Here is a 26,522-nt window from a genome sequence, read left to right as displayed (position 1 = left end):
CTGTGGTGCTGTGTTTTTGATATGTGACCAGAGCAGTGTTGGTCAGCCACTGCCTTGGTCCCTATTCCTGAGCTTTGCTTGTACAGCATCAAGGCCTTTCCTGCTTTGCACTTTGCCCCACCAGCGAGTTGGCTGTGGGTGGACAAGATGCTTAGAGAGGAACCTGCTGTGACAGCTGACCCAGCTTGACCAAATGTACAATCCATGACACATAACATGGTGCTCACCAATAAAACGTGGGGCAGGCTCTCCAATGTAGCATTTTCTCTGAGACTGGTTGTGCATCAGCCTGCTAGTGGGACATGGTAAGTTATTGCCTTTTCACCCATTACTGGGTCTTTATTGTGTTTATCTACAGAAGAAGCACAATTCTATGAAAATAAAATAATTAAGAGTTAGAGGGCTAAAAATAGTATTATTTAAATCAAAATCAAAATATTGAGACAAATATTAACAAAAGGTTGTCCTAACATTTTCCCAAATAACCTAGGAGTCCTGTTAGTATTATGGGTACATTATTGATGCTGAAGAAGCAGATATCCAAACAGATTCCTTACTGCATCCTTGAGCTCCCGGTTCCTCATGCTGTAGATGAGCGGGTTCACAGATGAAGGAACAACTGAGTACAGAACTGCCACAACAAAATCCATGGACAAGGAGGAGATGGAGGGGGGCTTCAGGTAAGCAAATATGGCAGTGCTGAGAAACAGAGAGACCACAACAAGGTGAGGGAGGCACATGGAAAAGGCTTTGTGCCATCCCTGCTCCAAGGGCATCCTCAGCACTGCCCTGAAGATCTGAACATACGAGAAAACTATGAAAACAAAACAACCAAAGGTCAAGCAGGAACTAAACATAAGTACCCCAACTTCCCTGAGGTAGGCATCTGAGCAGGAGAGCTTGAGGATCTGGGGGATTTCACAGAAGAACTGGTCCACAGCATTGCCTTGGCAGAGGGGCAGGGAAAATGTACTAGCAGTGTGCAGGACAGCATCGAGAAAGCCACTGCCCCAGGCAGCTGCTGCCATCTGGGCACAAGCTCTGGTGCCCAGGAGGCTCCCGTAGTGCAGGGGCTTGCAGATGGCAATGTAGCGGTCATAGGACATGATGGTGAGTATAGAAAACTCAGCGGTTGTGTAGAAAAAGAGAAAAAATGCTTGAGCAACACATCCCATGAATGAGATGGCCCTAGTGTCCCAGAGGGAATTGGCCATGGCTTTGGGCAGAGTGGTGGAGATGCAGCCCATGTCGAGGAGGGCGAGGTTGAGGAGGAAGAAGTACATGGGGGTGTGGAGGCGGTGGTCGCAGGCTACGGCGGTGAGGATGAGGCCGTTGCCCAGGAGGGCAGCCAGGTAGATGCCCAGGAAGAGCCCGAAGTGCAGGAGCTGCAGCTCCCGCTTGTCTGTGAATGCCAGCAGGAGGAACTCACTCACAGAGCTGCTGTTGGTCATTTGCTGCCCTTCATCAAGGAAACTGCCAAAGAAGAAAAATATATAGTTTGTTGGGGGAAATTTCTCTGAGCAATACTAAATTCCTTACTCATAAAAGCCTTCACATTCCCTTTCCTTCCACGGTACCTTTTTCTCTGTCCCTGGCTGGCGCCCTGCTTTGTGCTCGCTGAGTGTCCTGTACACAGCAGCCACCTCTGCCCATCAGCCCCCGATGGGCCACCTGTGCTCCAGAGCAGTGGTAAATGTTGTTGTTGTGGGTGCAAACCTCAGCCAGAGTTCACATCCAGGAGGGCTGCTCTGTCCATCCCCTGGTGCCCAGCTGCTGGCTGCTTGCAGCACTCAGCTGGGGAATGGCTGCACTCAGAGGTTGTGCTGGAAAATCACCTGCGCTTTGCTGGGAGAAGAGGGCACCATCTTCAAGTGCAGATGGAAATGTCTCCCTTTTAGCACAGCTGTGCAGAATTCAATGACAAGTACATGGCAAGGATGTTGATTCACAAGGGCAGATCAAGGGATCTTGGATATAGCACTGACTGTAAGCTATCCTCTGCTAAGCTATCTTCTGCTATCCTCTGTAAGCTATCCTTCTTGCCCATGTCCCTGCTGCCTGCAGCTTTCCCTCCCAGCAGCTGCTTCTCTGTCCTCACGTCTCCTCCTGTCCATGCTCACAGACCCCATCCCACCAGCTGTGTGCCCAGCTCTGTCCTACAGACATCGCCTGGGGATAGGGACAGTCTGGGGACATCTACCTGTCTGCAGGTCCTTAACAAACAGCTCAGAAAACCCCTGGTGCAGTCTGTAAGTAGAGAGAAGGGAAGAGATATTCTGAGGTTCGTCACTAACCTGTTTATGTCTCGGTTCAATGCAATAAGAAACTCAGTCACCTGTGCAAATTCAACCACTCTGTTAACATAAAGCCTGCCCAAAAATCAGAGCAGGAAAAGGCAGGCAGAGAGTGCAGAAAGTGCCTTCTCTTTGCAGGCAGCCCCTGCCCTGCCCTTCCTCCGTCCAAGCCCCTGGGCTCCCCGGGCAGGCTGAGTGATGAGACTGGCAGGTGGCAGAGGCCCTGCCCTGGCACACAGCCCCTGGGGCACAGCAAGGACCCTGCTCTGCACCACAGCCCTGGGCACCCCTGCAGGTGCCCTGCAGCACCTTCTCCTCCACACAGCACAAGCCATGAGAGACATCCTGGCAGTTCCTGGCCAGGCAGAGACGTCCTGGATCCAGGAGCTCCTTCCAGGAACCTCCCCTGCACTGTCCTGCAGCCAGAGACTTACTGTGTGCAGAACTATGAAGGTTTCTCCTGCACTGACCTCTCGTCTGCCTGCACCCTCCAGGCTCCCTGGAATCCCTTTCTGCCTGGATGCCTGCGGTCAGAGCCCCCAGCCCTGCTGCGCTGTGCAGAGGAGCTGCTCCTGGGCACAGCTGTCTCTCTGCACCAGGGCCCTCTTGCCAGGAGCTCTCTCTGTCCCAGGAGCCAGATCCCGCTCAGCAGCAGAGGCCCAGCCCAAGGCAGTGTAATCGCCACTCTGGGGGCTTTGGTGATGAACCCACGAACCTCAGGCACTGGAGACAATTGAAGAAATCTCTCAAGAAGTCCAAGTCAGATGCAAGTTTCCTGGAGTGTCCCCCCAAGGGCCAGCACTGACATAGCCTCCCTTGGAGCTCATTAGAGCAGACCACTGGAGGCAGTGAGGACAAGTAGACAAAGGCAATGTGAAGGTGACAGTGATGTGTAGTAAAACTGGATGCGTTTCACCAAGCACAAGCGCCCATATATTAATGAATGAATTTTGATGGAATGAAGTAAGGGGCAGTGTTGACAGCACTGGACAAGCTCAGCAGTGTTGGAACAAGAGCTGGCTTCAGCATAAAGAATCCAAAAAAATGCTGCAAAGCTCATTGATCTGAGAAGTGGACCTAACTTGGGTTTCCCCCATGTTCCCGCTTCCCTCCTCCTGCAAAGCAGGAAGGAATCCTCTGGAGCCCACACCAGCCCCTGCTCCCAGTGCCACTCTCAGCCAGCACCAGCTGCAGCTCAAGCAAGAGAGCTGCAGGAAGGTTCTCCTGCAAAGAGAAAGGCTCAGACTAAGAGTGCTCTAAGGCTTGCAATAAGTTTTCCGGAGATAAGGCTGTTCTAACTTTTTTTCTAACTTATCCTCCTCAACAGATAACTCTGTCCAAAGTCAGCAAATGCCCAACATCAGCTCTGTGAACGAGTTCCTCCTGCTGGCATTTGCAGACACGAGGGAGCTGCAGCTTCTGCACTTTGGGCTCTTCCTGGGCATCTACCTGGCTGCCCTCCTGGGCAACGACCTCATCCTCACCGCCGTAGCCTGCGACCACCGCCTCCACACCCCCATGTACTTCTTCCTCCTCAACCTCGCCCTCCTCGACCTGGGCTGCATTTCCACCACTCTGCCCAAAGCCATGGCCAATTCCCTCTGGGACACCAGGGCCATCTCCTATCAAGGGTGTGCTGCACAGGTCTTTCTGTTTTTATTCTTCATCTCAGCAGAGTATTCAATTCTAACTATCATGGCCTACGACCGCTACGTTGCCATCTGCAAGCCCCTGCACTATGGGAGCCTCCTGGGCACCAGAGCTTGTGCCAAGATAGCAGCAGCTGCCTGGGGCAGTGGCTTTCTCAATGCTGTCCTGCACATGGCCAATACATTTTCCTAAATGCCCTACCTGAAGCCCCCCTCCATCTCTTCCCATCTTTGGACCTGGTAGTAGCTGTTCTTTATTCATAGGTACCTCCAGCACTGAACCCCCTCACCTACAGTATGAGAAACAAGGAACTCAAGTATGGAGTGAAGAAACTGTTTCTATGCCTGCTTCTTAAGCATCAATAATGTGTTCATAATAGGTATTCTTAATTATGTGCAATTACTGTGATTCATATCATACCATTTTTGCCATTATTTAATAACTTTAGTCTTAGCGTTCTGCCTGTTAATTCATTTACTTACTTTCACCAAATCATCTAGTCTACATACAGAAGTAGGCTTCCAGTGTAAATAAAGACAACAAAGAATCAGAAGAAATTGATTTGTCTTAGCTGCCATCTCCTCTCACCTCCTCTGGAAAAGGCGGAGCAGCCCCAGCATGCAGGAGAGGCTCAGGGCCAAGAGCCCAGCTGCCACATGGAGGAGCAGCCCTGGTGGCCCTTGGGGCTGCTCCTCACTGCCCGGTGGGCTCTGCCTCTCTGCTGCCTTTGGGTCGGGGCTGCTGCTTCCCTGGAGCCATGGCCATGGCCAGCAGCAGGACGTGGCCTTTTCACTGCTGCTCTCTTGGCTTCCACATTGTTCTCTTGTGGTCTTGTGTCTGTGTTAGCCCTGAGATCTCATGTACCTTGGTGACAATCCTGTTGTCTCTGCAGTGACATCCCTGTGGCTGCAGGCAGCAGCAGGCACTGTGCAGCCCTGTGTCACAGCTGGCCTCCTTGCTAGCACCACAGTAACAAAAGGTGCTCAGGGCAAACCCAGAAACTTGGACACCTCTTCTGAAGGCTTTCTTGTGTTCTTCGTGGAGTGAAAGCCTTCAGAAAGCTGATCCCAGATAGATGACTGATATAGGGAGGTCAGGAGAGATGTGAGATATGGGGGAGGGAAGAGGAGCTTCACAAGCAGAAATTCATGATTTTGTAGACACAAGAAGGTTTACGTAATATTGATGTTGCTGTAACATTAACTTAAAACAGTCATGTATGGCCCTTATGCTATTTTAAATAGTAACATTAATCCCTAAATCTAAACGCTAGTCCAACACCCTGACGGGAATACAGAAGTGTAATTTGTGAACTCAAAGTATCACCTGAAGAAAACCTCAGTCCATAGCCCCTTTCCCTTACCCTTACTCTCTTACTCACCCTAAACCCTGCCTTGACCACTAGCATTTAAATGCTCTATTTAACACAAGACTTATTTAAGATTCTATTTAACCCAAGTCCTGCACCTGGGAAGGAACAATTGGATGTATCAGTACAGGCTGGGGGATGACCTGCTGGAGAGGAGCTCTGAGGAGAAGGACCTGGGGGTCCTGGTGGATGACAGGTTGACCATGAGCCAGCAGTGTGCCCTGGTGGCCAAGAGGGCCAAAGGGATCCTGGTGTGCATTAAAAGGAGTGTGGCCAGCAGGTCAAGGGAGGTGATCCTCCCCCTCTACTCTGCCCTGGTCAGGCCTCACCTGGAGTACTGTGTCCAGTTCTGGGCTCCCCGGTACAAAAAAGACAGGGGTCTCCTGGAAAGAGTCCAGCGGAGGGTCACAAAGATGATACAGGGCCTGGAGCATCTTCCCTATGAGGAAAGGCTGAGAGACCTGGGTGTGTTCAGCCTGGAGAAAAGAAGACTGAGGGGGGATCTCATCAATGTGTATAAATACCTGAGGTGTGGGAGACAGAGGGATTTGGCCAACCTCTTTTCAGTGGTTTGTGGGGACAGGACAAGGTAATGGCCACAAGATAGAGCACAGGAAGTTCCGCACCAACATGCAAAAGAACGGTGAGGGTGACAGGGTACAGGCTACCCAGGGAGGTTGTGGAGTCTCCTTCTCTGGAGATATTCAAGGCCCGTCTGGACGCCTACTTGGGCAACCTGCTCTAAGGAACCTCGTTTGGCAGGGGGGTTGGACCCGATGATCTTTCGAGGTCCCTTCCAACCCCTTCAATTCTGTGATTCTCTGATTCTGTGATTCTTACTGGCAGACCTAAAAAAACCCTAAACCACAGACCTTACCCATACCCTAACCACAGACCTGACACTGCCAGGAGAACACTGAACCCTCCCACTAACCGTTTGCTTAATCTCTAACCGAGAAAGGTAAAACCAGGTTGCTATGGTACAAGACAATGGGTCACCTCTGCCTCAGGATCTCCTGCACCAGCAGGAGGAATGTGACTGTGGAAGGGACTGTGAGGTCACTGCTGTCTCTGCAGTTGATAGGGCAGCAGCAGGAACGTGTCAAGGAAAGGGACTGTGAGGTCACTTCTGTCTGAAGTAGCTGACAGGTCACCTTTGACTTCTCCATGGGATCTGTACTTTTCGGCTGACATCTGCCAGTGGCCCTGGTAGGCCAGTAGAAGGCACCTGGTTGGCATGCTGACTGTGGGATCCCCTCTGCTTACAAACCCAGGAGGACCCAGAGAGAAAGAAGGCCCGGATATGGGTTGTCTTGTCCCTTCTGCTTGAGTACATGACTGGAGTGCAGGAGGCACAAGGCTTGGCTGTGTCTAGCCAAGAAGCTGCAAGGCCAGCAGCAGGCCCATGTCTTGGAAGATGCAGGTGAGGTGACTTGTGTCTGGTTGGCTGACAGGCCGCAAGAAGGCTGATGGATTGGGATGCCTGCTTCAGGAGAGGTTCCACCCTCTCCTGAAGGAAAGAAAAGAAGAAGGAAAAGAGCAGGAAAGAAAAAACTCCCACAGAGTGCACCTTTGAAGGGGTGCACTGGCCATGAGGTGGAAGAAATGTCCCAGGGAACAACTGGTCTTGCTGCTACAGACTGAGGCAAAGAAGGCATTAAGTACCTCAGTCTTTACCTCATCTCTTGTCACTAGCTTTCCCCCAAATCCAATAAAGGATGATGATTCTTCTTAATCTTCCTTTATTAAAGTATTTATATAAACAGTTTTTATTGTCTTTGACAGTAATAGACGGATTGAGAACCAGCTGGGCTTTGGCCCTTCTAATTTTGACCTGCACAGCCCCATAACATTTAGGACACAGCTCCAGGCAAACTGATAGTATGCATGAGAATGAAGAACAGAAAAACTGGAACGTGGCAGCCTTCCATCCCCTACACTTCTGTGACTCTGTGCTGCAATTCCATTCAACTGGTTACTCCTGTATTATCCAAACTTTCCTGCAACTCCAGATGCTGCTATCTTGTCAGAGATAGCACAATCACACAAAGGTTGAACCGTCTGCCTGCAGACATTAACAGCTGACTGAATGGAGCATCTGTCCAGGGAAACCTTGAGAAAATGCAGGATTTTCCCTACAGAAACATCTTGACATTTACAATGAGAAGAGCCTAGGCCTGCACCCGAGGAAGAGGAAGACCACACATCAGGGCAGACTGGGACCCTGCTGAGTGAGCAGTGCCCAGGAGGAGGAGGCCCAGGGCACCACGAGGGATGCCATACGAGCTGTGGTGCTGCTCACCAGGAACCAGGCCAGCTTCCTACAGAGCTGCCTTATGAGGAGCATGGCCACCAAGAAAATTTGAGTTATCATACTCAGCTCAGATCCCCTGAGAAACCACAAGGGTCTACAGCCAGCGGGGAAAGAGGTACTGGTCTGGGAGTCTCTCGGACAAACTGGTGTGGAGAGGATCAAGGCCTTTGGTAAGGTCGAAAGTCCCAATAGGATCCAGGTCTTTGAGTCCATGGCTATGGCTGTTGTCTCTACCACTGAGGCCTATGAGGAGACAGGTTATTATTAAAGCACTGGGGCTTCATGGCCTCCTCACCCCCACCCATGAACCAGGCAGGGGTCATACCATTCTCCTGCACTTGGTCATGCACATCCCCATCTCCTACTGCCCCAGGAAGAGCCCTGAGCAGTGTGTGAAAGGAAAGGATCTGCCTTCCCAGGGGCTGGGGATGAAGACTGGCTAGGGGCTTTGACCACAGCAGACACACGGAGAGAAGAGAAGGAGAGAGAGGTTGAAGGCAGTTGGGAGTGGGAGGATGCTGAGAGCTGACTGCAGGAGAAATCTGCACAGCCCTTGACAAGGTAAGTCTCTGGCTGCAGGGCCATGCAGCTGCACTTCCTGGAAGGGTCTCGTTCTGGGTCTTGTTTCTGGGAGGGCAGTGGGCAATGCAGTAGGCTTTGAGAGTCCTGCTGGATTGCACTGCGAGGTGAGGAAGTCTGGCAGAAGCCCCTTGGAGTGCCCTAAGCCAGATGCCCCTGGTCAGCTCAGAACACCCTGCCCTGGCTGGCTATGCCGGGCTCTCTATCAGCTGTCCCGTAGCTCCTGCAGTCATGGAGGTGCCCCTTGGCAGGGCCCTGTTGGTGGCAGGGTGCTGCAGGGCAGCGCTGAGCACAGCCGCGTGGGATGGGGTCTGTGAGCACCGGCAGGGGGAAAGAAGAGGTGGGCACAGAGCAGCAGCTCCCGGCAGGGACAGCTGCAGGCAGCAGAGAGAGGAGCAGGTGGTCAGAAGGAGCTGTTGCCAGAAACGCCATGGCAGGGGGGATTCAGGCACCTCACAGCCATGCCCTGCAGTGCAGATGCCTTCCCCTGGAGCAGCCCTTCCCTGGCCTCGTCTTCCCCCTGCAGCCCATGGGCTGTGGGGCAGGCATGGCCAGCACAGCAGGCAGAGCCCAAATGAGGAGAAGCTCTCAAGCTCTGTCTGGCTTGCTGTGGCCCTCCTCACTTAGCATACATCTACAGTTTTTTTCTCAGTGAAACAACTGAGTTGGATGGTCCTGCAGCTCAGAGGGGTAAGACAGGGCAGCTGAGAACATGACTGGTGGGCAGAGATTCTCTGCTCAGTCTTCACCAAGGGAGAGGCCCTTTGCCTCCTGGCACACATAGGACTTCATCAGGAGTGCACAGGAAATGTCAGGGAGTTCAACTACCCATTACCTCTGCTAAGTGTTATAGGGGCAACTGCAATAAATCAAAGGAAACAAAATCCCTGCAGCTCTGCCTCTGCATCAGATGAGTTTTTTTGCAACAACACTGCAGAGTTCATGGATCTGACCAGTGGACTGAATGTCATTTTTCCCCATGTTTCTGCCTGCCTCCTGCTGCACAGCAAGAAGGACTCCTTTTGAGCCCAAAGCAGCCCCTGCTTCGAGTGCCACTCTCAGCCAGCACCAGCTGCAACTCAAACAGGACAGCTGCAGAATGGTTCTCCTGCAAAGAGAGAGGTTCAGGATGGGTTTGCTCTGAGACTTGCAAGAGGTTTTGACTCTAAGAAGGTTCTTCTAACTTTGTTCTGCCTTTTGCTCTTCAACAGAGAATGTCAGAAAATGGCCAACAGCAGCTCTGTGAGCGAGTTCCTCCTGCTGGCATTCACAGACAAGCGGGAGCTGCAGCTCCTGCACTTCGGGCTCTTCCTGGGCATCTACCTGGCTGCCTTCCTGGGCAACAGCCTCATCCTCACCGCCATAGCCTGCGACCACCGCCTCCACACCCCCATGTACTTCTTCCTCCTCAACCTCGCCCTCCTTGACCTGGGCTGCATCTCCAGCACTGTCCCCAAAGCCATGGCCAATGCCCTCTGGGACACTAGGGCCATCTCATTCATGGGATGTGTTGCTCAAGTATTTTTTCTCTTTTTCTACACAACCGCTGAGTTTTCTATACTCACCATCATGTCCTATGACCGCTACATTGCCATCTGCAAACCCCTGCACTACGGGAGCCTCCTGGGCACCAGAGCTTGTGCCCAGATGGCAGCAGCTGCCTGGGGCAGTGGCTTTCTCGATGCTGTCCTGCACACTGCTAGTACATTTTCCCTGCCCCTCTGCCAAGGCAATGCTGTGGACCAGTTCTTCTGTGAAATCCCCCAGATCCTCAAGCTCTCCTGCTCAGATGCCTACCTCAGGGAAGTTTGGCTTTTGCTTTTTAGTGCATGTTTTACATTTTTGTGTTTTGTTTTCATTGTGGTGTCCTATGTGCAGATCTTCAGGGACGTACTGAGAATCCCCTCTCAGCAGGGATGGCACAAAGCCTTTTGCATGTGCCTCCCTCACCTGGCCATTGTCCCTCTATTTATCAGCACTGGCATCTTTGCTTACCCGAAGCCCCCCTCCATTTCCTCTGCAATACTAAATGTTGTAGTGACATTTCTGTACTCGGTGGTGCCTCCAGCAGTGAACCCCCTCATCTACAGCATGAGGAACCAGGAGCTCAAGGATGCAGTGAGGAATCTCTTTGGATAAATGCTTCTAAGTATCATTAATTTGACTATAGTCTTAACAGGAATCACAGGTTGTCTTAAACATCTTGTTGGATAATTATTCCTTTTCTTTTTTTTGACCTTTTTTTTTTTTTTTCTTTTTGACCTATTTATCTCATGTGCCTATAGAACCATGTTTCCAGTACAGATAAAGACAATAAAGAAGGCATCAGAAGGTCTCTGCTTCCATCTCTTCACATCTCCTCCATCTTACCACATGGAGGAGCAGCCCTGGTGGTCCTTGGGACTGCCCCTCACTGCCTGCTGGGCTCTGCCTCTCTGCTGCCTTCAGGTTGGGGCTGCTGCTTCCCTGAAGCCATGGCCATGGGCAGCAGCAAGACCTGGTCTTTTCTGTACTGCTTTCTGCTCAAGTCCATACTCTCCGCTTGTGCACTTCTATTTGTGTTAGCACCCAGGTCTCGTGTTCCTTGGTAACAGTCCTGTTGTACCTACAGAGGCATCTCTGCCACAGCTCTGCATGCTTCTTTCAAAGCTGGTGTCAGTAATGCACCCAAGGAACTGCTTCCTGAACAGGCCTCTTACTTTTCTGGGCTTCACCATGGATCGTAGCCTCAGATTGATCAGTGAAGGACTGAGGGCTGGAGTGGGAGCTGCCTTCTTGGTTGCACATGACCCAACAAACAATAAGCGGCCTTTGACTTGTCTTCATGGTACTGTTCCACTAGTGCTTGCGCTGATGGCAAATGCCATTCTGAAGAGGAATCTGGAGCTGCCAGGAGATGTCAGGGGAATTCCATGGACAGCGTGTGAGTCTGTGTGGGCAGTGAGTGGTTCCTCATCTAATGAGCAACCATCCAAGGTAGACTGTAACAAAGGGCAAGGTGAACCTGAGGAGCCCACAGGCAAAGAAGGGCTCTGCATTGCCTGGAGGGGTTGTGAAGAACCAGCAGGCAAGGCCAAGACTGGAGAGTGATTGTTGACAGCCTCTTTGAAGCTGTGTGGTGCAGGTCTGCACATGCCTGCTCTTTGTGTCCATAGAGACACCCGATGGTCCTGCCAAGCACTGCCCTGTGCTGCTGAGCCATCAGGGCACATGTAAAGGAGCAGCAGAGATTCCCACTGATTTGGGTTTGCTGCCCACTCAACATCAGCAGTAGGGAGCCTCCCAGGAGTCCCAGGGCACAAAAGGCCCCTAAACAGCAGCACCACCAGCTCGAGGCCCTGCGGGGAACGCAGGGAGCACGGGGAGGGAAGCAGTAATGGCCGGCCAGGCCAGCACGGACACACTTCCCTGGGCAAGGCTCTCTGGGAGCAGGGATGGCCTTGGGGAAGAGCAGGGCAGCATTTCTGTGCCTGCACAGATGGGTAAAGGAGAAAGGGAAAGCTCTTTCAGAAAGGAACCTGCTCGGGGCAGGCTGCTCTGTGCCTGGGCCAGGCCTCTTGTGCTGGCCTGGGGAGCGGGGCTGGCCCTGAGGGGCACAGGCACTCTGTGCTGGGGATCTCCCAGGCAAGAGACCAGGGCTCCTGCAGCTTCACGGACCTCCATTTCCTGAGCCGTGGCTGGCCCCAGCCCGGGGGCTGCTGGGGAGGCCCAGAGCTGCCTTTGTCCCAGCAGCTGCGGTGCCTTGCGAGTGGCTGGGGCTGTGGTGGCCGTGCCCAGAGTCCTGCAGCCCCCTGCGGTGAGCACTGCCCTGGGGCCAGCACAGCCTGGGCTGCTGGGCTGGGCTGGGCTGGGCTGGGGAGAGGGCAGGGAGGTGGGGAGAGGATGGCAGGGGCTGGGCTGGGCAGCGCCCGGAAGAGGGCAACAGCAGCGTCAGGGAGTGGTGGGAGCATGCAGGGGAGGGCTCCCAGCAGGGCTTGGTGCTGCAGAGCCAGGGCTGCGCAAAGGGAGCCCAGAGCTGCAGCGGCAGGGGAGAGGAGGCTGCTCTGGGCCCTTGCTGGCCTGGGCAGAGCAGGAAGCGGGCCCAGGGCATTCATCCCCTCACCACAGCCTGCCAGGACCTGCAAGGCGGTCATGGAGCGTCCTGGGTCAGGCTCTGCACTGTGGTGCACAGGGAGAGGGCAAAGCCAGGGATGTGGTGCGAAGCAGAAACTGCTGGGCCTGCAGAGCAGGAAAAGCTTTGTCCCTCAGCTCGGGGCTCGTCCACAGCAGGACAGCAATGAGCCATACCTGCCCTCCTCCTGCCATGCTCTGTGCGGTGCCTGCAGCAGAGGGGACCCCCAGCCAGCCCCTGCATGGGGCTCTGCCACCCGCCTCGCCCTGGCCCTCTCCAGCGCCCTCCTTGCTGCTTTCTGATGCACACCAGGACCTCCCAGTGCATGCTGGTCAGCACATCTGCTGAAGGCCAGTGCGGCTGCTGCAGGGGCAGGGAGCTCAGCATGGCCCTTGCAGCCCCCTGCCCTGGGCCTGCCTCTTCCCTTGGCCTCGGCCCTGGCCTTGTCTCTGCTGGCAGGAGCGCTCTTGGCATGCAGTTCATGGCCTCCCCTCACCTGCGCACAGCTGCTGCCCACTCAGGCTGCTGTCACAAACATGTCCTCACAAGCATCACCACTCCTTTGGCTGCTTCTCCTGGCCTCCCCTACCCCACTGCCTTGACTCCTTGTCTCTGCTGGGCCCCACCTTCCACACTCAAATATGTCCCTTGTCGTTCAGCTCCCTCTCCTCTGCCCCGTGGGATGAGAGAGCCACGGAACGTATTACCATTAGGTGTTGTGGTGCTTGTGTAATCCAGATTGGTTATGGCACAAAAAGACAGTTCCTTCACCAGTGATCAACATCCTTCTTCACGTTAGGTCACAACTGAACATCCTTCACAATTCTTAGAGTGTTTGCTTTATCTCACAGACGAACTGGATTAGGGTCTCCTTGATTAATCTGAGGCACGATGCAATGCTTTTTGCCTTCTGACACTCCAGCACAATACGTATTAGTTTACTGTGTGCATTGATCTGATGGCTCATTTCACATTTTTTACTTTCATATCCCTGTTGGAAGGGAATGATTCACAAACTGGGATACACTGATGGGTTCTGCCTCAGCCCTTTGAAGTGTCCTACTCATGAGTCTTTCAGCCTGAGATTGCCACAGATGACCCGTGATGGTAAAAGGATGTTCAGCCATCAACTAGGAATAAGGGAGAGTATATTGGGTTTTCCAGTGGCCATTTCAAATTTAGGTGAATCCCAAGGACCCACTGAACTAGGGTGTTGTCTTTGAAGGGGTTTCATGTGTTGGGCTGGGCTGGAGTTATTGGGACAAAGACCACTGCTGGCAGTGGACATGCTCTGGTATCTCCACCTGGCTCCATATGAATCCTCCAAAGGTCTCTGGTCTCTTGCATGTCTTGCTTGCTTATTGTCTGACAGCAAAGCTCTGCCTGAATACCCAGTAATTTCTTTAGTACTTAAGTAAAAGAGAAACTACTCATCACCTGAAGTGTTTCAATCCTTTCTATAAAACATTATACATGAAGTGTAATTTCTATCATGAAGAAATTTGAATATTCAGGATGTATATTCATCGCTGGAGAAGAAATACTGAAGTTCACCTGTACTTGCATTGTCATCGCTTTGTCTATCATGGTGTGCTCCCTCATCTTCCAGGTACATCCACATGTCTCGATTAAACAGACCCTGCTGACTGTCCCCTTTCCAGCTGCCTGTCTGGACCTATGCACTTCCCATTGTTCTCCTGGTTTGCCCTCCACTTACTCTTTGATCATTAGATTGTTCTCATCGACACAGTTGCTGCTTTGAGCTTCGGGTAGAAGCAGCCCAGCTTGTCCATCTATCAGCAGTCTGTCTAATATTTTCCTTAGTAAGAAACTCGTTATTTATCATTGAATTTATATTATATGGGTTAATACTAACACTATTATTTATAATTTCCTATCTATCAGTATAAACTAGGTCTTGTGCCGTCATCCGTTTGGAAAGGTAAACCTCACAAGAGGCATACAAGATGAGGAGCGTACTCTGTTTTTTTTTGAAAATTGAAGCATGATTTCATGTTCTTTGATTTGAAGTAGGAAAAACCCTTCCGCACCTTAGTGCAGACAGGTTTCTAAGGAAAGCAGGTGGGAGCTGGTACAAAGGAGCTGTAACATCCAGCTGAAGACTCCTGTCTGGTGTAAGTAAAAGTGATGCAAGGACCAGGTGGCCAATGAGAGAAATGGTAGGGCTAGGGTGGTGAGGAACAAGATTGTCCATGCAGTGTCAGACCTCAAGAGTCTGGTTTTGCTCCCTATGCATAGCTCCTTAGGAGTAGCCCTGGATCGCTGTCAATTGGAGAATTATGATCTGAACTGAAACACAACAAAATTCACCCTTTAAAATGAGAAATAGTTCTAATAGATACTCTTTGAAATCTTCCTCCTTAACTATACAATGAAAGCTCTCCAATTAGCTATACAACTCTTGAAGACTTGAAGAAAACTGTGGGAGAGATATGGCTCCTTAGGAGTTTCTGCATTTTAATGAGTTCCATGGTGTATTTTGGTGGTGAGGCTATGAAGCTCAGGTACTGAGAGGAGAATGATGCAACCACTTGAGAAAGTAAAGTCAGAAGGAAAAGTTGAAGTGACTTGGAGTATTAATGGGCCCCACTGAGGGCTGTTACTAAGAAAGCCTCCCCAGGGACTTGTTAGGGAAGATAATTGGAGGCCATGATTACAGAGAGGCAAAGGCAGTGTTCTGAGAAAACTCTTGGTTTGTTTTGGTGAAGTAAAAGGACCAAGTTCTGACCACAGCCACTGGGAGAGAAGATCCTGCACGCCCATGTCTGGCTTGGGGATCTTCCTGGGGGTCTGTGGGATGTGGTGGGCAGTGTGATGCCACAGGAAGAGCAATGGTATGACACCTCCCAGCCTCTGCACAGGGTCACAAGAAAGCAATGAGGCCCCATTGCAATGACTGTATTTCATCTTCACATAAGATCTAGCCAAGGGGACAAAAATGTCCTTCTTGCCAGCACCCACCTCATTGTCCTCTCCAGACTTTCCAATGCTGTCTCACACTCTGCCCTGTTTCCTCGAAGTCTGCAGACACCCATCTCTGTTCACAACCTTGCTCTCATCCTGGCATTGCCATGATTTCAGCTATGTCTCGTCAACCATCACCATCTGTTCCTTGAAACACAAAGCCATGGTATGATCACAGACACTCTTTGGGTGACCTCTGGCAACACAGCACTGACATTTGAGGGACATTTCTTCCTCCTCATGACCAGTGCCAACATTCCAAGGTGCACTTGTGGCAGTTTTTCTCTCCTGCTCTTTCCCAATACCAAAGAAAGCTCCATCAGGGTGGAAACCAGTCCTGAAGTAGGTATCCCAACCCATCAGCCTTCTTGCAGCCTGTCAGCCAACCAGACACAAGTCACCTCACCTGCATCTTCCAAGACATGGGCCTGCTGCAGGCCTTGGAGATTCTTGGCTAGACACACCCAAGCCTTGTGCCTCCTGCTGTCCAGTCATGTACTCAAGCAGAAGGGACAGGACAACCCATTTTCGAGCCTTCTTTCTGTCTGGGTCCTCTTGGGTATGTAGGCAGAGGGGATCCCACAGTCAGCATGCCAACCAGGTGCCTTCTGCTGGCCTACCAGGGCCACTGGCAGATGTCAGCTGAAAAGTACAGATCCCATGGAGAAGTCAAAGGTGACCTGTCAGCTACTTCAGACTGAAGTGACCTCACAGTCACATTCCCTTCCACAGTCACATTCCTCCTGCTAGGGCAGGAGATCCTGAAGCAGAGCTGAGCTCATCAGGGCATTATCGTAGAATCATAGAATCATAGAATATCCCGAGTTGGAAGGGACCCATAAGGATCATCAAGTCCAACTCCTGGCACCGCACAGGTCTACCCAAAAGTTTAGACCATGTGACTAAGTGCACAGTCCAATCGCTTCTTAAATTCAGACAAGCTTGGTGCAGTGACTACTTCACTGGGGAGCCTGTTCCAGTGTGCGACCGCCCTCTCGGTGAAGAACCTCTTCCTGATGTCCAGCCTAAACGTCCCCTGCCTCAGCTTAACACCGTTCCCACAGGTCCTACCACTGGTGTTTACGGGGAATAGGTCGCCTGCCTCTCCACTCCCCCTTGTGAGGAAGTTGTAGACTGCGATGAGGTCCCCCCTCAGCCTCCTCTTCTCCAGGCTGAACAGGCCCAGTGACCTCAGCCACTCCTCATATGTCTTCCCCTCTAGGCCCTTCACCATCTTCGTCGCCCTCCTCCAGACACTCTCCAACAGTTTCATGTCCTTTTTGTGCTGTGGTGCCCAGAACTGCACACAGTACTCGAAGTGAGGCCGCACCAGCGCAGAGTAGAGTGGGACAATCACTTCCCTCGACTGACTAGCGATGCCTTGCTTGATGCATCCCTGGATACGGTTGGCTCTCTTGGCTGCCAGGGCACACTACTGGCTCATATTCAACTTGCTGTCAACCACAACCCCCAGATCCCTCTCTGCAGGGCTGCTCTCCAGCGTCTCATCGCCCAGTCTGTACGTATAGCCAGGGTTGCCCCATCCCAGGTGCAGGACCTGGCACTTGCTTTTGTTAAACCTCATGTGGTTTGTGATTGCCCAGCTCTCCAATCTGTCCAGATCTCTCTGCAAGGCCTTTCCACCCTCATCTGAGTCCACAACTCCTCCAAGTTTGGTGTCATCGGCAAATTTGCTCAAAACACCTTCTAGTCCAAATCATCTACATCCAAATCATTTATAAAACCATTGAAGAGGACTGGCCCTAAAATGGAGCCTTGAGTGACATGCCTTTCCATGGTCACATTCCTCCTACTGGGGCAGGAGATCCTGAGGCAGAGCTGAGCTCATCAGAGCATTCCCACCCATCTCCTCCTTGTGGCCTACATGCTGATCAGATCCATGGCCCCTCACATTCATCTTTGAATGCCATGTGACTGCACAGTAATCTCATGGTTCCTGCCCTGCCCCAAGTGGCCAAGGGCCTAAAGTTAAGGCTTAGGAGAGGGTCTGACGGTGAGGAGGTTAATGAACAGTAAGGGGACCTTATGTGTTAGTTGTTCATGCATGGGATTAGGGACTAGGTCTCATATTTCTGGGTTAGAGATTAAACAAAGATTTAGTGGGAGGGTTTGGTGTTCTGCTTGGTGTGTCAGGTCTGTGGTTAGGGTATGGGCAAGCTCTGTGGTTTAGGGTTTTTTTTTTTTTAGGTCTGTCAGGAAGTTGTCTAGGGTTAAATAGAGCATTTTAATGCTAGTGTTAAGGGCAGGGATTAGGGTGAGCAAGAGAGTAAGAGAAAAGGGCTATGGGATGACTTTTGGTTTAAATGGATGCTTTGAGGTCAGGCATTGGAGCAGTGGATTCCTGTCAGGGTGTGGAGTAGCATTTAGGTTTAGGGATTAAGGATACTGGTTACAGTAGTGTAAGGGCCATACATGACTGTTTTAAGTCATCGTTACAGCAGAATCAGCATTATCTGAACCCTCTTACCTCTACAGAATCTTTAATTTCTGCTGGCCAAGTTCCTCTTCCCTCTCCCAAATCTCACATAGTTCCTGTGCAGGCTTTTCCTGACCTCCCCATATCAGTAATCTTATTGGGTGCAGCTTATTAGTCATCTTACTGGAGCAGCTGTGCTCAGCAGCTCTGCACCACCACAAAAGTGCACTTCCTGCCTACAGGATTGGCTTCCAGAATGGCCCGTATAGATCCAGGGTAACTTTTCCCAGGCCCTCATGCATGCTTCGTTTTCCCCCAGGTGTATTGGAGGCAGTAGCCCCCTCTGTGTAGAAAACAGAAAGCAGCCCTGAAGGATAACTTTAGGCAAACACTGGCACCTCTGACATGACAACTCCTGCCCAAGACCTCTTCCCCACTGCCACAGGCAGACATGCCACCCAGTAAATCTGGTTGCTCAGGGCTTCATCTAACCTGGTCTTGAAAACCTCCAGGGATGTCCAGCCTCTCTGGACAACCTGTTCCACTGCCTCACCACTTTCTGAGTGAAAAATTTCCTCCTAACCTCTAATCTAAACCTATCCTCTTTTAGTTTGAAACTATCCCCCCTTGTCCTGTCATTATCTGATTGAGCAAAGAGTTGATCTTTTTTATAAGTCCACTTTAAGTACTGAAAAGCCGCAATGTTGGCCAGGTGGAAGTGAGCTGGTTGTGATCCTTCAAGTCCATGGCACTGCTCCTGGACTCCCAGTCTTTGACACCTGGGAGACAGCTCCATGCCAATCCTGGGAGGTGCTAGGGCAGGAGGAACCTTGCAGTCAATGCACTAACTTTTTCTGTCAGAGACTCACAGAACAGGTCGCTTCCAATTTGGGTTGGAAGTGATCTTGAAGATCATCTAGTCAAATCTTCTTCCATGGACAGGGACAATTTCCATTAGATCAGGTTGCTCAAAGTCACCTGCGAACTGGCCTTGAGCTAGGGCTCACCTGTCTGGGTTAGAGATTAAGCGAAGGTTTGTTGGGAGGATTTGGTGTTCTGCATAGGGTTTAAGGTCTGTGGCTGGGGTATGGATAAGCTTCGTGGTTTAGGGTTTTCTTTAGGTCTGCCAAGAAGTCATCTAGGTTTAAATAAAACGTTTTAATGCTAGTGTTAAGGGACGGGATTAGGGTGAGCAAGAGAGTAAAGGTAAGGGAAAGGGGCTGCGGGCTGAGTTCTGCTTCAAGGGATACTTTGAGGTCAGGTCTTACAGCAGTGGATTTCTGTCAAGGTGTTGGAGTAACATCGAGGTTTAGGGATTAGGGTTACTGGTCAAATAGGGTAAGGGCTTTACATGACTGTTTTAAGTCAGTTTTAAAGCATCATCAACATTACGTGAAACCTCTTACCTCTACAAAGTCATTAATTTCTGCTTTCCAAGTTCCTCTTCCCTCCCCCAAATCTCATTTCTCTGTTGGCCAGGCTTCTCCTGTCATCCTCATATTGGTTATCTTATTGGGATCAGCTTTCTGATGGCTTTCATGATATCAGAGTATCTGTCTCACCTGTCGGCTACTCCATTCCTGAGACAGAAGTGATATTGTAGTCAGAAGGGAAAAGGGCACAAAGTTCTGTAGGAGCATCCTGCACAACGTGCCCATCAGCTCTGCACCACCACAAAAGTGTACATCCTATGTACAAGTTTTGGTTCCAGAATGACTCCTATGGATCCAGGGTAACATTTCGCAGGCCTTCATGCAGGCCTCAGCTCCCCTCAGGCATCCTGGAGGAAGTGGCTGCCCTATGGAAAAAACTGAAAATAGCCCTGAAGTATGGGTTTAATCAAAAGCTGAAATCTCTAACATGACAACCAGAGGTGCTGCTCTGCAGAGTGAGGGGGCTGTGCTGCCTGGGGCATGGGGGCACTCTGCAGGGCCGTGCTGGGCAGGCTGGGAGGAAGACCCAGCTCATGGGGTCACTGCCATTACCCCAGGGCTGCAAGGAATCACTCACCAGACTCCTTTGCTGGGGCTGCTGTGTGCCCTGGGGCTGCAGAGCTCTCCTCTGCCTGCTCACACCAGATTGAGCACTTGAGCTCTGGTCAGTCCACCTTGGACAGGCTCACGCTCTGTGGGCTCCATTCACTGCTGTCTACAGGCTCACACAGCCCTGATAAAGGACTCTGGCAAGTGATTTGTTGCAGCCCTGGGGCAATGGCAGTGACATTTTCATTTCCCACAGCCTTCACACAAGTCTTTCTCTTGGCCCTCCCCACTGACCAGTGCTGCCTCTCAGGTGGCACTCAGCGACCCTTCAGAAGGACCTTTGGGCTTCCTGAATTGTCCTGATCGTTATTAGCACCTTCCTGGCTCCTCCCAGAGCTCAGAGGGAGCCTTCTTGTCCATCATGGGGCCCTCTACTGGCTCTGGCTGGGACGGAGTTACTCTCTTCAGACTGTGGTGTTTCTGTGATAGCATCTGTTGTGCTGCGTATTTAATATGTGACAAAAACAGTGTTGGTTACCCACACGTTGGAGCCCATGGACTCCTCAGATTGACCTTACCAGAAGCAACCTTGGATGGTCGCTCATTTTGTGAGGTTTTCTAATCACTACGCACTGAGCTTGTTGTTCCCCTGAAATCTCCTGGCAGCTCCAGATTCCTCTCCAGGCTGGTATCGGCCATCAGCCCCACTGCAGGGAGTTCAGTCCCATGCAGATGAGTCCAAGACCCGTTGTTGTCTGCTTGGACAAGTGCCGCCATAAAGGGAGGTCTTGGTCCAGTCATTGGTTCCTCAGGGACCACCCTGGGACTTTCATCCTGTGTCCTTCAATCCATGAAGAAGGCCAGAAAACAGAAGGGCAGGGAGTAACCCCTTGGCTGTATTCCTGACAGCAGCACTGGAAGAGGTGTCCAGGCTTCTGGGTTTGCCCTGAACAGCCTCTTTTGTTTCTGTGCTGCTAGCAGAGAGGCCAGCTGTGACGCAGGACTGCACAGTGCCTGCTGCTGCCTGCAGCCACAGGGATGTCACTGCAGAGACAAGAAGACTGTCATCGAGGCACATGAGACCTCAGGATTAACCCAGACACAAGAGCACAAGAGAACAATGTGGAAGCCAAGAGAGAGCAGCAGTGAAAAGGCCACGTCCTGCTGCTGGCCATGGCCATGGCTCCAGGGAAGCAGCAGCCCCGACCCAAAAGCAGCAGAGGGGCAGAGCCCAGTGGGCAGTGAGGGGCAGCCCCGAGGACCACCGGGGCTGCTCCTCCATGTGACAGCTGGCCCTGAGCCTCTCCTGTGTGCTTGGGCTGCTCCCCCAGCTCCAGAGATGGAAAGAGACAGTAGCTGAAAACAATGAATTTCTGAGTGAATTTCTGACGGCATTCTTATTGTTTTTATCTAAAGAGGAAGCCTAGTTCTACAGGTACATAAGAGGATTAGATTAAAACAAATATAATAATCAACAGATGAGAAGATAAGAATTATCTTTTAATATTATTATTTAAACAATAATAACATTATCACACTTTTTAGAAAATATTACTGAGGAGAAAGAGCAACAACAGCTTGCCATAATATTTTCTGAGAGTCATGTGAGTCCTCTTAAAATAATTGTCCCCTTACTGATGCTGGAGAAACAATTTTCCAAAGAGTTTCCACAGGGCATCCTTGAGCTCCTTGTTCCTCATGCTGTAGATGAGGGGGTTTACTGCTGGAGGCACCACCGAATAAAGAACTGCCACCACCAAATCCAGGGATGGGGAGGAAATGGAGGTGGTTTTCAGGTAGGCAAACATGATGGTGCTGAGAAAGAGGGAGACCACGGCCAGGTGAGGCAGGCATGTGGAAAAGGCTTTCTGCCTTCCCTGCTCAGAAGGCATCCTCAGCACAACCCTGAATATCTGAACATAGGACAATGCGATGAAAACAAAACAACCAAAGGCTAAACAGACAGTCATAACAAGAAACCCAAACTCTGTGACATAGGCATCTGAGCAAGAGAGCTTGAGGATCTCAGGGATTTCACAGAAGAACCGGTCCAGTACATTAATTTGGCAGAGGGGCAGGGAAAATGTATTGGCAGTGTGGAGAAGAGAATTGAGAAAGCCACTGCCCCAGGCAGCTGCAGCCATCTTGGCACAAGCTCTGCTGCCCAGGAGGCTCCCGTAGTGCAGGGGCTTGCAGATGGCAACGTAGCGGTCGTAGGCCATGATGGTGAGAAAACAATACTCTGCTCCAATCAAGAAGACAAAAAAGAAGATCTGGGCAGCACATCCTTGATAGGAGATGGCCCTGGTATCCCAGAGAGAATTAGCCATGGCTTTGGGGAGAATGGTGGAGATGGATCCCATGTCGAGGAGGGCGAGGTTGAGGAGGAAGAAGTACATGGGGGTGTGGAGGCGGTGGTCGCAGGCTACGGCGGTGAGGATGAGGCCGTTGCCCAGGAGGGCAGCCAGGTAGATGCCCAGGAAGAGCCCGAAGTGCAGGAGCTGCAGCTCCCGCGTGTCTGCGAATGCCAGCAGGAGGAACTCACTCACAGAGCTGCTGTTGGGCATTTTCTGTCTTTGGACATCATTGTCTGTTGAAGAGGAGAAGGCAGAGCAAAGTAAGAACAGACTTCTCAGAGGAAAACCTAGAAAGCCATCTAGGTCTTAGAGAATCCCCAGCCTTAGCCTTTCTCTTTGCAGGAGAACCTTTCTGCAGCTCTCTTGCTTGAGCTGTGGCTGGTGCTGGCTGAGAGTGGCACTGGGAGCAGGGACTGGTGTGGGCTCCAAAGGAGTCCTTCCTGGTGTGCAGCAGGAGGAAAGCAGGAACATAGGGGAAACTCAAGTTCAGTCTACTTGTCACATCCATTAGATTTGCAGTGCTGTTACAAACAACTCATCTGAATGCAAAGCAGAGCTGTAGGGATTTTGTATATTTTATCCCAGTTGCCCCTGTAATCTTTAGCTTCGAAGAGGTAAAGGATGGTGGAACTCCCTGACATTTCCTGTGCCCTCCTGGTGAAATCCTGTGGGTTCCAGGAGGCATAAAGTGTCAATTGATGAAGACTGAGCAGAACAGCTCTGCCCACCAGTCCTGTTCTCAGCTGCCCTGTGTCACCCCTCTGTGAGCTGCAGGACCATCCCACTCAGGTGTTTCCCTGAGAAGAAACAGGAGACAGCCCAAGTCCAAATGCAGCTGGACAGAATCCTCACCTTGTCTCTGGGTTTTGAGCAGGATCTCAGCTCTTCCCTCCTAGCCAGGGCTTCAGTGGCCTCTCTCCAGCTGCCCACAAACAGCCATCCAGCATCATGGACATGACCTTAGCAAGGAAGTGTCTTCCCCTTGGGGTACCTGGATGACACAAGGATAGCACAAGAGAGCTGCATCCTGCTGGACAGCAGCCTGCAGCCCAGGAGAACACCCCACAGACAGACCTGAATATCCACAAGCTGGGGTGTCCCAGATTCCCAGCTGCACCCCCTGCAGTGTCTGCAGGATGCTTGGCCACTCTGCTCTTGGCTGACCGGGGGCAGCTGTTATGACACTCCAAGGGGCTTCTGCCAGACTTCCTCACCTCACAGTGCAATCCAGCAGGACTCTCAAAGCCTACTCCACTGCCCACTACCCTCCCAGAAACAAGACCCAGAACGAGACCCTTCCAGGACCTGCAGCCGCATGGCCCTGCAGCCAGAGACCTACCTTGTCAAGGGCTGTGAAGATTTCTCCTGCAGTCAGCTCTCAGCATGGTCCCACTTCCAACTGCCTCCAACCTCTCTCTCCTTCTCTCCTCTGCATGCCACTTGTGGTCAGAGCCCCCAGCCCTGCTGTGCTGTGCAGAGGAGCTGCTCCTGGGCACAGCTGTCTCTCTGCACCAGGGCCCTCTTGCCAGGAGCTCTCTCTGTCCCAGGAGCCAGATCCCGCTCAGCAGCAGAGGCCCAGCCCAAGGCATTGTAATCACCGCTCTGGGGGCTTTGGTGATGAGCCCACAAACCTCAGGCACTGAGAGACAATTGAAGAAATCTCTTCAGGAAGTCCAAGTCATATGCAAGTTTCCTGGAGTGTCCCCCTGAGGGCCAGCACTGACATAGCCTCCCTTGGAGCTCCTTAGAGCAGAAATTGGAGGCAGTGAGGACAAGTAGACAAAGGCAATGTGAAGGTGACAGTGATGTGTAGGAAAACTAGATGTGTTTCACCAAGCACAAGGGCCAGGCCCTGTCCACTGGCACACAGGAAGGGAGATCCTTTCCCTACACACACTGCTCAGGGCTCTTCCTGGGGCAGTAGGAGGTGGGGATGTGCATGGCCAAGTCTAGGAGAATGGTACGACCCCTGCGTGGTTCATGGGTGGGGGCAAGGAGGTAATGAGGCCCTGGCACTTTAATGATAATCTGACTCCTAATAGACCTCAGTGTCAGAGACAACAAGCATAACCATGGACACAAAGACCTCGGTCCTGTTGGGACTCTCAGTCTTGCCACAGCTCTTCTCCTCACTAGCCTGTCTGAGGGACTCCCAGACTTCCACATCTTTCCCTGCTGGATGCAGACCCTTCTCTGTGTAGTGTTACATTGGATCTGAGCTTAGTATGATAACTCAGATTTTCTTGGTGGCCATGCTCCTCGTAAGGCAGCTCTGTAGGAAGCTGGCCTGGTTTCTGTGGTGAGCAGGCACCACTGCTCGTATGGCATCCCTCATAGTTCCCAGGTCCTCCTCCTCCTGGGCACTGCTCACTCAGCAGGGTCCCAGTCTGCCCTGATGTGTGGTCTTCCTCTTCCTCGGGTGCAGGCCTAGGCTCTTCTCATTGTAAATGTCAGGATGTTTCTGTAGGGAAAATCCTGCATTTTCTCAAGGTTTCCCTGGACAGATGCTCCATTCAGTCAGCTGTTAATGTCTGCAGGCAGACGGTTCAACCTTTGTGTGATTGTGCTATCTCTGACAAGATAGCAGCATCAGGAGTTGCAGGAAAGTTTGGATAATACAGGAGTAACCAGTTGAATGGAATTGCAGCACAGAGTCACAGAAGTGTAGGGGATGGAAGGCTGCCACGTTCCAGTTTTTCTGTTCTTCATTCTCATGCATACTGTCAGTTTGCCTGGAGCTGTGTCCTAAATGTTATGGGGCTGTGCAGGTCAAAATTAGAAGGGCCAAAGCCCAGCTGGTTCTCAATCCGTACATTACTCTAAAAGACAATAAACACTGCTTATATAAATACTTTAAAGAAAGGAGGATTAAAGAGAATCATCATCCTTTATAAGATTTGGGGGAATTCTGGTGATGATCTAGAGATAAGGTATAGGCTGAGGTACTTAATTCCTTCTTTGCCTCAGTCTCTAGCAGCAAGAACAGATGTTCCCCTGGACATTTCTTCCTCCTCATGGCCAGTGCCAACCTTCCAAGCAGCCTTGTGGCATTTTTTACTCTCCTGCTCTTTCCTACTATCAAAGAAAACTAAGAAAAATAAGAGTGGAACCTCTCCTGAAGCAGGCATCCCAATCCATCAGCCTTCTTGTGGCCTGTCAGCCAACCAGACACAAGTCACCTCACCAGCATCTTCCAAGACAAGGGACTGCTGCTGACCTTGCAGATTCTTGGCTAGACACACCCAAGCCTTGTGCCTCCTGCTGTCCAGTCATGTACTCAAGCAGAAGGGACAGGACAACCCATTTTCGAGCCTTCTTTCTGTCTGGGTCCTCCTGGGTTTGTAGGCAGAGGGGATCCCACAGTCAGCATGCCAACCAGGTGCCTTCTACTGGCCTACCAGGGCCACTGGCAGATGTCAGCCAAAAAGTACAGATCCCATGGAGAAGTGAAAGGTGACCTGCCACCTACAGACAGAAGTGACCTCACAGTGCCTTTCCATGACACGTTCCTGCTGGTTCCCTATCAACTGCAGAGACAGAAGTGACCTCACAGTCACTTTCACAGTCACATTCCTCCTGCTGGTGCAGGAGATCCTGAGGCAGAGCTGACCACTTTCTAGTTCCCATAGGACTAGGACTCATCTTTCTGGGTTAGAGAGTAAACAAAGGTTTAATGGGAAGTTTTTGCGTTCTTCTGTGTTTAGGGTATGGACAATCTCTGTGCTTGAGGGTATTGTTTAGGTCTTCCAAGAAGTCTAGGGATAAATAGAGCATTTTAATGCTAGTGTCAAGGGAAGGCATTTGGGTGAGTAAGAGAACAAAGGTAAAGGAAAGGGGCTATGGGCTGAGTTTTGCTTCAGGGGATACTTTGAGTTCAAGCATTAGAGTAGTGTATTCCTGTCAGATTGCTGGAGTAGCATTTAGGTTTAGGGATTAAAATTACTGGTTAAAATAAGGTAAGGGCCATACATGACTGTTTTAAGTCAGTGTTACTGCAACAACTACATTACATGAACGCTCTTGCCTCTACAAAATCATTAATTTCTGCTGGCCATGCTCCTCTTCCCACCCCAAATTCTCACATCGCTCTTGTCCAGGCTGCTCCTGACCTCTCTATATCTTATTGGGATTAGATTTCTAATGAAATTCATGATTGCATATTATCTTTCTCACCTCTGTTGGCTACTCCATTCCTGAGAAGGAAGTGGCATTATAGTCAGGAGGGAAAAGGACACAAAGGTCTTTAGGAGCACAATATGCCCATAAGGTTATTCTGTCCACAAAATTGCGCTTCCTACCTATAGGTTTTGTTTCCCAAATGGCTTCTATGGATCCAGAGTTCCTTTTCCCAGGCCCTCATGCATGCTTCAGTTTTGGATGTGTGGGGATGGGATAAGGAAAGCCAAGTCACGGATTGAACTGAGCTTGGCAAGGGATGCAAGGA

The 26,522-nt window shown here is 51.1% G+C and overlaps 3 protein-coding genes across 3 annotated transcripts; 1 reads left to right on the top strand and 2 right to left on the bottom strand.

The window, feature by feature from the left end:
- Positions 1-515: 515 nt before the first annotated feature.
- LOC118260754 (olfactory receptor 14A16-like) lies at positions 516-1,451 on the bottom strand. Its single transcript, XM_035571216.1, has one exon. It carries the CDS (start codon positions 1,449-1,451, stop codon positions 516-518), a length of 936 nt encoding a protein of 311 aa, XP_035427109.1.
- A 7,979-nt stretch (positions 1,452-9,430) lies between these two features.
- Positions 9,431-10,345, top strand: LOC118260761 (olfactory receptor 14A16-like). Its single transcript, XM_035571220.1, has one exon. The coding sequence runs from the start codon at positions 9,431-9,433 to the stop codon at positions 10,343-10,345; it is 915 nt and encodes a 304-aa protein (XP_035427113.1).
- An 11,007-nt stretch (positions 10,346-21,352) lies between these two features.
- LOC118260760 (olfactory receptor 14C36-like) lies at positions 21,353-22,288 on the bottom strand. The gene has a single exon (XM_035571219.1). It carries the CDS (start codon positions 22,286-22,288, stop codon positions 21,353-21,355), a length of 936 nt encoding a protein of 311 aa, XP_035427112.1.
- Between the last annotated feature and the right edge of the window lie 4,234 nt (positions 22,289-26,522).

The sequence above is a fragment of the Cygnus atratus genome, unplaced genomic scaffold, assembly GCF_013377495.2.
Source record: "Cygnus atratus isolate AKBS03 ecotype Queensland, Australia unplaced genomic scaffold, CAtr_DNAZoo_HiC_assembly HiC_scaffold_37, whole genome shotgun sequence".
Classification (NCBI taxonomy): domain Eukaryota; kingdom Metazoa; phylum Chordata; class Aves; order Anseriformes; family Anatidae; genus Cygnus; species Cygnus atratus.
Note: the sequence above shows the minus strand (reverse complement) of the source record. Positions and strands in the feature narration are given on the sequence as shown.